This window comes from Oryctolagus cuniculus, chromosome 11, assembly GCF_964237555.1.
Source record: "Oryctolagus cuniculus chromosome 11, mOryCun1.1, whole genome shotgun sequence".
NCBI lineage: Eukaryota > Metazoa > Chordata > Mammalia > Lagomorpha > Leporidae > Oryctolagus > Oryctolagus cuniculus.
In genome coordinates this window covers 110,052,267-110,065,160 of record NC_091442.1, presented here as the reverse complement: position 1 = coordinate 110,065,160, position 12,894 = coordinate 110,052,267, and the positions used below count along the sequence as shown (strand labels likewise).

Below are 12,894 nucleotides of genomic sequence, written 5' to 3'. Positions count from 1 at the left end.
GGAAGACCTCTCTCTCTCTCTCTCTCTCTCTCTCTCTCTCTGCCTCTCCTCTCTGTGTAACTCTGACTTTCAAATAAATCAATGAATCTTTAAAAATTGATTTACCCTAGGCTCTTGTCATGAGCTGCCAAGGCTATGGAAGCCCCCTGAGTTCACTGACTCTGATCATATTTAGACAAGGCCATGGTCAAAGTGGAAGTTCTCTCCTCCCTTCAGAGAAAGGTACCTCCTTCTTTGATGACCCGTTGTTTCCACTGGGATCTCACTCGCGGAGATCTTTCATTTAGTTTTTTTTTTTTTTTTTTCCCCCAGAGTGTGTTGGCTTTCCATGCCTGAAATACTCTCATGGGCATTTCAGCCGGATCCGCATGCCTTAAGGGCTGCTTCTGAGGCCAGAGTGTTGTTTAGGACATCTGCCATTCTGTGGGTCTGCTGTGTATCTCACTTCCCATGTTGGATCGTTCTCTCCCTTTTTGATTCTATTAGCTAGTATTTGCAGACGCTAGTCTTGTTTATGTGATCCCTTTGGTTCTTAGTCCTATCATTATGATCAATTGTGAACAGAAATTGATCACTGGGACTAGTGAGATGGCATTGGTACATGCCACCTTGATGGGATTGAATTGGAATCCCCTAGGGTGATTACTGATGCCATAAACAAGAGTGTCAATTTGTTAAGTCAACAACAGGAGTCACTGTGCACTTACTCCTCATGTAGGATCTCTGTCCTTAGTGTGCTGTACATTGAGATTTAATGCTATAACTAGTACTCAAACAGTATTTTTCACTTTATGTTTCTGTGTGGGAGCAAACTGTTGAAATCTTTATTTAATGTATGCTAAACTGATCTTCTGTATATAAAGAGAATCGAAAATGAATCTTGATGTGAATGGAAGGGGAGAGGGAGTGGGAAAGGGGAGGGTTGCGGGTGGGAGGGACGTTATGGGGGGGAAGCCATTGTAATCCATAAGCTGTACTTTGGAAATTTATATTCATTAAATAAAAGTTAAAAAAAAGAAAAAATTTGATTTACTTCCTTATTCTATTTTCTGTCATTTGCCTTGTGTTAATGTTTCCCCCGTTGGGCGAACCTTCAACCCTAACCCCATGGCTGAAGGGACAAAAACCCTGGTGGTGCCTGTAGGCCATGGTTTTCTCCCAAGCGCTTTCATACTTAACCACCACTAAGGCACTGGTGCAGATGGGGCATGCTGGAGTCCCCTGCAGGGCCACTTGCCAAGCTGTCAGTGGCGCTGGGGGCTGGGGGCTGGGACCCTGCAGGGCCAGGGGCACGGGGGGCTCTGCAGCAACCCCCATTTGAACAGCCGCACTTCCGCAAAGCAGTGGAAGGTCAGGCCGGTCTCCTCGCCGGCCGGCCTCAGCCCTGTGGATCTGACTTCAGATTTCCTCCGGGAGCCTCTGCCAGGGGCTCGCTCCCCCAGAATGCCTTCCTCACCTTCCGGCCCAAATGCCTGATCTCATCCATCTTTTGAAGTCTGACTCAAAGACTCCTTCCCTGCTCGCCCCCAGCAGTCTCTCTGTTCCTTCCCGCCTCTCTTGGCACTTTCTCCATTTGAGCTGCGTGGGGCAGCAGCCATGCATGGTCCCCTGGGGGGCCCCCTCCCCGGCACAGGGCCTGACACACGGCCACACAGTGTCAAGGCTAACGAGTGAGTTCTGGAACCAGGCTGCCCAGCGGGGCACAAACTCCTGTGCTACCGCTTCTGGGCCCTGTGACCTTGGGCAAATGACCTATCCTCTAACTGCGCTCCCACTGCAGGAATTGTTAGCCCTGAGCCACTGGAATGAGGCTAGTGGTGCAGAGGACCCACGATCTCAGCTCATGTAATATTTAAAGAGCCACATGTAGCTAAGCTTACTGTACTGGATGGGCCAGCTCTCCTTCCTTACTCTCTGTGTCAGGAACGTAAGGTTTTCCCTTCCTTTTCTCACAAAACAAAGAGAAGCCAGTGTTAGACTAGACCAGCCACTTTAGTGGGATCCAGAAAAGACCCAGATGCTGGAATAAGCAAGTGCAGCGAATGCATCCGATCAGACTAAACCTGCACATCGGGGGGGGGGGAGGTCGTTCTTAAACTTGAACCCTTAAACTGTCACCTATAGTCAGGCGCAATCTCTTTCTAGCTGGTCAAAAAATCCTGGGCAACCTGGTGGAAGCAGATAATCCCCCACAGGCCAGAGGGGTTTCACATCCCCAAAGCTGGTGACATTTAGGATCCACCCTGACGCTGGCCCCAGGCAGGACACCTTTCAATTCCAGTCTCAGCTCTCCATGCACAGCCTGGCACAGGAGCAGAGCCATCCAGTTAGGCTAAGGATGATCACTGATGGTGGAAGCTCCCAGCCATCTCTTGCTGTTCCAAAGCCGGCGAGGTGTGCAGGCTGCCTGTACCTGAGCTTTGGAACTCACTCATGCGGACAGACTGCAGAGGGGTCCAGCATCTCAGGAGCGTGGGAGCAGGGGGCAGGGCTTGCAGGTCTCAGTGCAGCCCCCAGTGTCTGTGAGATACCCATGAGGCACCTCTTAGGGGTTAACCTGGACCAGGAAGACAAAAGCCTGTAGGAAAGTATTTCTTGCCCTTATGTAACTTGAAAATGGGGAGCAAAGACAAGACACAAAACTACAAGACCTTGTCATTCACCATGGACCAGTAGCAGCTGGCTCATCCGGGAGCTTGTTAGACAAGCCTGGGCCCCGCCCCAGCCCAAGGAATAGAATCCGCATTTTAATAAGATCCCAAGTGACTCCAGTCATTAAGGTTTGCTGGGTCCTGCGCCAGGATCTATCCAGGTTAGGAACACCGTGACAGCCAGAATCATAATGAGCATTGTTTAGAAAAAGTTGAATGTGTGCTGAGTTTCAAGTGCTTTAGCCATAGTAACACATATTAGCTTTGTAACAGCCCTCTGAAGTAGATTCTAAGATTCTCTGCCAGGGTGCCGAGTGGTAGGCCAATTTGCTCAAGGTCACACAGCTAATGGGAGTTGGAATATTCTCCCAAGCATTCCGGCTCCAGAATAAAAAAAAAAATCCAGAACTTATTCCTCCTAAGTGGTGTATGCATTATTGAAATAGCACAATGTATCCCACAAATGTATACATGTATTATCTCTCAATAAAATATTTTTTAAACATGAGGAGATAAACTGATGGCACTATGAGGATCCTTGGTTTCCAAGTACTGGTTTCCTACTGAGATATAATTCAGGGTCAAGGACTTAATTTTCTCCTCTCTAGAGGAGAATATCCATCCCTCCCTACTACGGTTGACATGAGGCTTCAATTAAACACCGTAAAATGCCTTGCACAGTGCATGGCACCAAGTAGATGCTCACTGAACGCAAAGAACTTCTTCTGCCTCTACTGGGGAGGACTGGGACGTCTCAGATCCAGTTCTGGTCTCTGCACCTCCCTGCTCAGGGCCCCTCTGCGTTCCCTGGAGTTCTTCATGGCTTGATGCCAGAGCAGGTCACCCACCCAGCCTTCCATCCAGTCTGCATCCAGTGCTTCCTCTACGCAAGATCTCCCTCTGCATTCCCACCTCCCAGCCCCAGTGGCGCATATTCTGTTCCCTTAGGAGATGGCTCCCTTCCTAGCAGTCCCAGCACTCACTGGAATTTGGGATACTTGCAGACCTGCCCAAATGCACGTGACTATGGGTGACTTTATCTTACTGTATCTCAGTTTCCTCGTCGGTAAAACGGGAAGACGTAAGGCTAACTCCCGCCTCAGTGGGCACGGTGAGGGCTGCATTAGTGAATACCCGGGAAGGACTTAGAGCAGGATTTAATGCTGATCACAATCTCTTGCCATGTTGAAGAGGTCAGTCTGGATTGCAGGAGGCGTGGCGAGCCTTTTCTGGTTTCAAGCCACCTGCTAAGTGTCAGAGACTGGGCTCTCTCATAGGTTAAATCATCCGTCATCAAAACAACCCCATGAAGTAGGAATCACTTGGGCCATCATCTGCCACCTCCCCGGAGGCAATCCAGCAAGAAGCTAGCGTGGAGGCCGAGGAGCTGGGAACTGAACTGGCATTCTGATACGCGATGCAGGCTCCTTGACCAGCTGTGCCACAGTGCCTGGCCCTGGAACACCTATGTTTTAAACCCACTTCTGTTCAGTTCTGCAAGCATTTATTGAGCACTTACTATATGCTATGCCCTGAGCTAGGCCCTCATTGCTTTGTGCAGTCTGATGTGGTAGGGAGGGGCTTCCGAAGGAGGTGATGTTTTAAGAGGAACCCTAAAGTAGCCCCAGGTGATGACGCAGAAGGGAGAGAACCCTCCAAGCAGGGGCAAAGGATGTTCAAAGGCACTGAGGCGCTGCCTTGCCAGTCCTTACAGCAAAACAACCTCGTGAACACAAGCACATGGCAGTGCTTAACTCCAACGGTTCAAGTTGTAGTCCTCCACCTTCTGCTATGTGACTTGGGCAAGTGATTCAATTCCAGTTAGGTTAATACACCTGGAGTTCACCTTGCTTCATGCAAACTACTTTAATGTTTTAAATGTAATTCTAGCCCATTTTTCAGAAATGGAGGTTACAACCCGCAGTCGGAGTCTGCAAGTGTTCTCTGGAAAGGATCAAAGAATATTTTGAGCTTTGTGGACCTTAAAGCCTCTGTCGTGACAAATCAAGTCTGGCAAGGAGCAAACGCAGCCATTGATCATATGTAAACAAATGAGTGTGCTCCAATAAAACTTTATGCATTAAAACAGACTGGGCTTGCTGGGGGGGCACTGTTCGTTCATCTCTGCACCACTTTGATTTATTGGCCCACTCATGGGCTGTAATCTACAGTCCGAAACCTATTGGAATTAAAATAGTTTTCACCTGGGCCAGATGACAACTAGTCACAGCAATGCTCAAGTTACAGATGCGCCATTTTTTTTTAAGCCAATTATTTAGAACGCACCATGTTGGTTTGCTCTGAAACTACTTAAACGGTGGTTGAGATTCCAGCCAGCCCTGCAGAAACATGGTCTGCCAGTGGTCTGCTCTCTCCCAGCACACCCCCATTCACACTCCAACACTGCATTCCTCCAGATAGTGGACGGCAACAGGGGCCAGCCTTGCTCCCGCCCTCTGGAAGAAAGGAGGCAGCATTCCTCCTCCTCCTCGGAACCCCTGCTGGGATGCCCAGAAAGCTCTCCTCTCTCCTGCTGGAGGTGGGGGGGGGGCATCCAGGAGTCCGGATGCTGGAGCAGCATTGTGGTTTCAATCGTGGTGGATTAGCCGATCGGTTATGACTTTGCTGGCTATCGATGGTCAAAAATACTGAACATCTCTGTGGTCTGCCTTTCGAGTAAACAAAATAAATTCACTTTGAGAAATTTTTTAAAAAAGGTGTGGGCTATTTGGCCGAGCAGTTAAGACGTTGCCAATTTGCGATGTCCACTCCCATACTGGAGAGCCTGGATCTGAGCCCTGGCTCTGCTCCCGATTCCAGCTTCCTGCTAATGTGCACCCTGGGGAGCAGCAGGTGATGGTTCAAGTAGCTGGGTTCTCGCCACCCACATGGGAGACCTGGATTGAGGGGCAAGTCCTGGCTGCAGCCTGATCCAGCCCTAGCTGTTGCAGGCATCTGTAGAGTTAAATAGTGAGTGGGAGGTCTCGTCTCTTTGCCTTTCAAAGAAATAAATAAATAAAGTACTGAACAGTACAAATGACACACTTGTAAATGGGCAGAGCGTGTTGGATCTTTGCCACCTTTCTCACTGCCTAGAACTGCTGATGACATCACTGTGCTAGGAGAATGTCCCATATCAAGAGTCTGTGGTTCCACAAGGTCAATGTTTCCCTTCCCAGATCCCCTTGCTAGGGTGCAGACGTGATTTTAGAAGCAAGGGCTGACAGTGAGTGGTAGGAGGAGCGGATGAAGGCAGAGCCAGAGAGATTCCGATTTCAGAGACAGGGGAATGGAGGTTCTTCTGGGAGTGTCCAGTGGCCAGCGTCAGTGGTGTGAGGTCGTTTGTGTGCCAGCACTGGTGGCTTTGAGATCTCTGCTGAGCAGTTGGGGGATGGCACTTGGGGCACTCACCTGTGTACCCTGGAAACCTGGCTCTCTGTGTCTCAATGGGCATCACAAGTCCTCTTAAGCTCTACGAAGCATTTAGACTCTTGGGACTACCACTGGCCATGCTTGGCCCAGCAGAACAGCACCCAGATGTCACTTCATCAGAATGCTGGCACCAGTCTGGCCAGCCATGCAGGGGCTATATTCTGCCCAGGTGACACTCATGTCCAAGGACATGAGACCCACTGTGGGGGCTGTGGGAGCCTCCCTGGTTGACAACTCACACAATTCCTTGTAACAACTCTATAGAAATGGCTTCCAAGGTCCCTGGGAAGGACACAGCCAGTGAATTTAGGGAGCCTAAAGCTTGAGACCTCTGTCAAGTATCTCTGGTAGGGCCAGCCAGATATAATTCAACCAATCTGGGATCATTCTGACCATAAGAAAAGTTGCCTAGTAACACAGTAGACACTGTGATTTTTTAAAATCAGGTTTCCAAGACAATGAACTTAAGAGAATTAACCCAAGGTCAAATCTCATGGAGGGAGGGTGAGGATTTGTTAATCCTCTGTCCCCACTGGGTCTCCCAGAGGTATTCTCTCTACTTTAAGCAGTAGGTTCAACTTCTGCCACTAAGTCTCCTGCTTGTATCAAGGGCACTTCCGATATACGTTCTATAGTGGAAAAAAACCAGAGCGAGTTCAACCTCGCAGGCTGGGTGTTTTGCAATGCTCTGGGTGTGTCTATGGGAATACCTGAAATGTGAATCTCCCCTGTCACATAGGTCACAGATTTAAATATGGCCAGACGTGATGTTCTGGATGCTGTTATGGTAGAATGAGTATCACGGAAGGTGTATCCAGGTGCCGGGGACTTCTGTTTGCCTTATTAACTCTATTTCTTCCAGTGTGAATTCTTCCATTTGTTATGCTTTTGCTTGGCTTCACTCCATTGGCTTTCTTTCGAGAGTTAGTGATTGGGGTTGAGACTGGCAGTGGGCTCCACTTGTTTGGGCAACCTGTTCCCAAAGGCATAAGGGCTGCCCCTGCCTGGGTTCAGACTGCTTGGTTTCCTAAGTGCTGAACCAACTAATTGTCTCGGCTTCTGAGTGACTGCCTGCTGTTTTCCTGGGCTTCAGCAGTTACCAAGGCAACAAAACACTCCTAGGTACCTTATGATGTTTTCACCTTGGGATAGCCAACTATTGAAATCAGCCATGGCCAAAGTCATCTGGGGGTCGCTGATATTTCCAGCACAGACAGAGAGGAGGAGAATCCCAGCGGCCTACTCTCAGAAGGAAGGAGTTCACCTTCTCCAACACTATTTGGAAAATAAATATCACAGAGTCACACATCTCACAACATTTGTCTTGAGTTTTTTCGTAAATAAAAATATCGGAGAGACCTGAAAGATTTTAGAGGCTCAAGAAATAGTAGCCAAGGTTCTGGGAAAAGTTAAGACTAACAGAATTTCACATTAGCATCTTCAAACTCCCACATTGAACAAAGAAACAAATCAGGAACTGCACAGCTGTGCCCACATGGAACAGTCAAATGTTCAGAGATGATCAGAGGCACAAAAATCCCGTTTTTCAGTCAACTAATGTGTCCCAGGCTCTCTGCTGTGCCCAGACGAAAACAAACAACAGGCAGCCCATGCTCTACAAGAGTTTAGAGTTCAGTGGGGAACCATGCAAGCATCAAGGCCCTACTTGGCTTTGCCAGGAGATGGGTAAGGGGTTAAAGAGGTACTATTTGATTTGGCAGGGGGAGATCGGGGTATAGAGGTGGAGGGGAGAGGGAGAGAGATTCAAATTAGAGTGCTAACTCCCACTGGAAATCCTTGTGTGTGAGTTTTGGTAACTGAAAACAGTTAGAGGCCCTCTGTCTTGTGCAGTTCCTCCATGAGTATTTTCAGATGCTAGACACCAAAGCACAGACCTTCAGAGGGCAGGAAGAGACAGCTACTTTTATGGGAAGAGTCACACGCAAGCTTCTATAGGGATGACGACAACAGCTTTACAGAGCGAGAACAACCAAAGGTGTATAATATCAGCTACTGCTTGGAGGTGGGGGCGCCCCCTGTGCCACACATGGCTGTGTGTGTCTTAGCTACGATACCTAATCCACTGCTTGGCCCAGTTCCCTAAGGATGGTCTTGCTCTCACTTTATAGATGACAAAGAGGCTCAAAGAAGTGAAATAACACGTTCAAGTGCTCAGAACCACAAGAAGCTGAGCTGGGACTGACATCTGAAGATCTGACTCCCTAATCCACATGCGTGCCAGAGGACCAAAGCAAACAGAACTGGAAAAAAAAAAAAAAACGTTCAGTTCTGCTTCGTGCTTTGTGCTGACACTTGAAAATTCAACCAAGGAGAAGTGAAGGAGATAAACAGCTCCCACAGATCCCGGGACATGTTCTCTTGGCTTTCCTTTGAAGAAGCCCTCTTTAAAACTTGTTCCAGAAGGTTTGGAATCTTTAGCGGGTCTCCTCAGACTACACTCTGAATCCAGAAATGAGATTCAGGAAGGGAAGGTGGAGTCTGCATATCAGAAAGTGTAAGAGGAGCCACAGAGCTGTGTCGGTGGGGCAGGGAGGATGTCACGCCACGGCATTTATGTTCCAGCAGCTTCAGCCTGGTGGCTGTGGGCAGGATGGAGCTGTTCAGGGGATCAGGAAGCCTTGCATGTAGGGAGGCCATTCAAAAACCACCTGCAGGGACCAAAGCAGGAGGGAGGGACTTCTCAGCCACAGGAGTAGCGGCAGGCTTGGGAGAAAGGGACAGAGTCAAGACAGAGGCCACAGAGGTGGCACTCACTGAGGGGATGTGCTGGCTATGTGGGTGTAGCGGGGGCGAGGGACACCTGGTTTACTGACAGGGTGACTAGGCCGACGGCGGCGCCACGTTTAGAGACTGGGGAGACCCGAGGAACAGCAGACTTGGGAAGAAAGACGATGAATTTAGTTTTGGGGTGGTTGTGAACACTGAAGGTAGAAACATTCCCCAGGCAGCTGAAGTGGTTGATTTGTTCAGGATTTCGTTCCACAAATATCTATGGACTTCGGTCAGCAGTGTACCAGATGTTGAGTTTGGCATTAGCTGTGGTTGGGGGGTGGTGGTCAAAGAGATGAGTTCTCTGCCCCCATGGAGCAGGCAGTCAATAAACCAACACAGGAATACACTGGCGATGACCATCTATGGCGCGTGTTCCGCAGAGAGCAAGGTGCTGTGAGAAGAACCAGCTTGAGAGTGAGATGGGTCCACGGGATCCAGAAGGGAGGAGAAGGTTCTGGGGCTCAGAGGACAGCGTCTGGCCAGAGATGGAGTCCATGTGCGTGGAGATGGAAATTCCCACAGGCCAAAGCCAGTGGTTTCCATTCTCTCAACCCTTAAGGCTCGCACACAGAGAAAGCAACGTTTGGGTGTGTCTGACAGATGCTTCTTTGCACTGGGACCCTGGGCATTTCACCGCCTCTCCCTGAGGGGCAGGTCTGCACCTGAAACTATGCACAGGGTGTGGATGATGGAAGGCCTGAGCAATCCCTTGACAGGTTACTCCAGACTCGAATGAAACACTGATGCTAACTGGGAATTCTTAAAAAAAAAAAAAAAAGGCAACCTCTGGTCTTGCCATGCTCCATTTTCTTCCCTTAACTGAGGGCCAACAGATGTGGTTTTATGAGGGAGCCCCAGTCTCTCTTGGCAGAAAAAAAAAAAAAAAAGCTTTTCAAAAGCCATTTGGAACCAAGAAACAGACAGGAAAACTATATGGAGCCCAAGATGGGAAATACATGGCCACGTGCAAATAATATTGACGGCAACAGTCGTCAAAGCCAACATTTGTGGTGTACTTACCTTGTGCCGGGCACCATGCAATTTATCTAGCTTTCAAACAGCCCTAGGATGGATTTACTCTCTGTGCTGCTATTTTGCAGGATAAGAAACGGAGGCACAGAGAAGTGAAGGCGCTTTCTCTAGCCCTCCTGGGTTTGTAGGAGACCCTGGATTTGAACCCAGGAGATCTGGGTCCCAGGGCCTGTTCTATGCACCACATCTACACTACTTACTGCAACTGAGGCCCGTGTGGAGGAGGGGCCCAAGGTGAGAGACGCTGGGAGAGGTGACGGGTGGATGCATGGAGAGGGGAGAGGATGCCTCCAGGCCTCGTCCAGCTCTGGTTGATCACAGGGGAGGTTGAGGCACAAGGAAGAGGAGGGGCAGACCTGAGCTGCAGCAGAAGCCAGGTCCTCCCCAGGACCCTCCCACTCCTTCTTTCCCACAAGAGTTCTGCTACCTCTGCTGCCTCGCCCGCTGCCTGCCTACCTGCGAGGCCCACTTCTGGCTAGGTCAATGCTTCTGGCCCTCGTCAGGAGCCACGGGACAACCAGGACAAAGAAGATGAAGGCAAGACCCACCCAGCGAGGTGCCAGCCCCATGCTGCCTTCACAGGGAAGCCACCCTGCAAAGCAGGGCTCTTTCCCACTCTGAGGTCTGCAGGCCCCCTCATCCGATCCAGGCCGTTTTTTCCTGAACTGGACCTGCCCTATGCAAACGCATTTCAGAGACCGCACCTGAGCCCAAGATATCCCCTCCCTGCCCCACGCTGGGGGCCGCACCCACCCATCACAAGGCTGTGTTGGTCGGAGGGGAGGGCCTCTCCGTGGCCGTCTGAGGCAAGGCAGGTCTTACCTTTCCACCTGGAGGTTGACTTTGGAAGGCTCCACGTTGGGGTTCTCCCATTCCATTTGCGGGCAGTGCATGAAATAGCAAAGGGTGTACAGGGCTTCGGGCTCCCAGTAGAGCGAGCCCTGCTTGTGGTGCAGCGGGGTGCCGTTGCCATGGTGCTTGGCATTGAGGGGCTGCAGGTGATGCATCGCGCGGGACACCAGGTCACCTGTGGACAGAAGGGAGCATTCAGACCCTCAGGGCAGGCGACACGTGCAGGCAGCTGGGCCTAAGGTCTCTGCAGAGACTCCGATCCCTGGGGTCCATGCCACTGAGGAGGGCCCTGGGACCCCCAGCTGCCGCATCAGGCAGAGAGGAAAGCACCCACTCATTCACCACGCGACGGTGGCGGTGTTCCCTTTGAATAACAGCTCACGCTCATTACAAGCCAGGCAGCAGGTATCTTTACCAATCCATACACCCACTTTACAGGTGGGAGCACAGAGGCCCAGAGAGGTTTCACTACTTCTCAAAGTCACACAGTCACAAGCAGCAGAGGCAGGATTTTTTTTTAAAACATTATGTATCTGTTTGCAGAGAGAGAAAGAGAGAGACAGAGAGACAGAGAGAGAGAAACAGATAAAGAGACCTGTCTATTGGTTCACTCTCCAAATACTCAGGAGCCAGAAATTCCATCCAGGTCTCCCAGGTGGGTGGCAGGGAGCCAAGTACTTGAGCCATCACCTGCTGCCTCCCAGGGTGCACAGTAGCGGGAAGCTGGAACTCAAACCCAGGCCCTCTGACTTGGGGTGTGCACAGCCCAAGGGGCATCTTGACTGCTGCACTGGACCTCCGTCCTCCCCCCACCCCGAGCCAGGATCTGAACCCAAGGATTCTGGCTTGGGAACCCACACATTCCACTCTGCTGCTTGAGGCCAGGGGCTCTGTCTGTCTTCTCAGCCTTAGCCATCCCTGGAAAGTTCTCGTCTTTCTACAGCTCTCCCAGAAGGAAACGAGGCCTCTCCTTCCTCAAACTAAACCCGCATGCTCCCAGGCCGCCTGTGCAGGGAGGATCTGCCTGTGGGAAACCTGGCTGGGCCTGGGATCCCCGGCTTCCCGGGCTGATTCCCAAAGCGGATTCTTCGTGTGCCACCTTCTTGAGTGTAGCCCGATCCAAGCATCACTTGGACTCTTACCTCATTGTAAATGGGCTCATTTTGTTCCGTGTAAGTAGTTCTGTCTATGAAGGCCACATCCTGGCATCTTCATAAGTGGAAACTCAGTACCACTCCCCATACATCCAGCATCACTGTAAAAGTCAATGTGGTGGTTCTGCTTTCTTCTATTACAAACACCACGTGTTAGAGGGCTGTTGGGGTTTATATCACACGAGGCCTTTCTTCTAAAGTAATTAGGATTAAAATGGCTTTAAAAGAATTGCTGTATGATCAATGTCATTTAACACCAGAGTACTTTAACACATTCATGGAAAATGGAATCAAGAGATAAGTTTATTTTTGACATAAAAAAAATTGAAATCCACATTTAGGTTTTTTTCCGAAGACATTTTTATTAGCTTTTTCAAGACCTGTGGCATGCATGGATGTCAACATTTTTTTGCACCAAAATAAACAGATGTTCTCAAGAAATACCATTTTCCGTGAAGCTTTTGAAGGGCCCTCGTGTCCTGCCTACGTTCCACTCCAGAGCAGCCCATGAACAGTGGAGTGTGTGGCACGCTCAGCAAGACACCAGTCGAAGGCACCTGCGATGGTTAAATTTTCTGTGTTAACTTGGCCAAGCTACGGCACCCACTAGTGCAGTCAAACGCCAGTCTAGATGTTGCCAGGGAGGTGTTTTCCTAAGCTGCAATGAGGCTTAGAGCAGCAGGCAGATTACCTCCAGGATGCGCGTGGATCTTTCCCGATGAGTGAAAGGCCTAAAGAGATAAGACTGAGCTTCCCCACAGAGGAAGGAATTCTGCCTCCGCACCGCACCATCGACGCTTCCTAATTTCCGCCCGCTGGCCTGCCTCGCCGATGTTGGACTCCTCCCCATCTCCCGTGCCTCCCTGTCCCGCAGACACCAGACTTCTGGAGTCCTTCGTACCTGGACACCTGGACCTGCGTTCCAAGCCCAAGGAAGTGAGGCAGGAGTTTCTCCCATGAGGGCCTAAGGCCCACCTCCT

At 50.2% G+C, this 12,894-nt stretch overlaps 1 protein-coding gene across 4 annotated transcripts in view; it reads right to left on the bottom strand.

Moving 5' to 3' along the window:
* The window catches only part of ABTB3 (ankyrin repeat and BTB domain containing 3), a 292,977-nt gene that overhangs the window by 86,950 nt on the left and 193,133 nt on the right, over positions 1–12,894 (bottom strand). For all 4 annotated transcript variants that reach the window (XM_051846044.2, XM_051846043.2, XM_051846041.2 and 1 more), the window contains exon 3: positions 10,731–10,935. In XM_051846044.2, the coding sequence (XP_051702004.1) occupies positions 10,731–10,935 (205 nt within the window). The remainder of the gene's footprint in view (positions 1–10,730; positions 10,936–12,894) is intronic.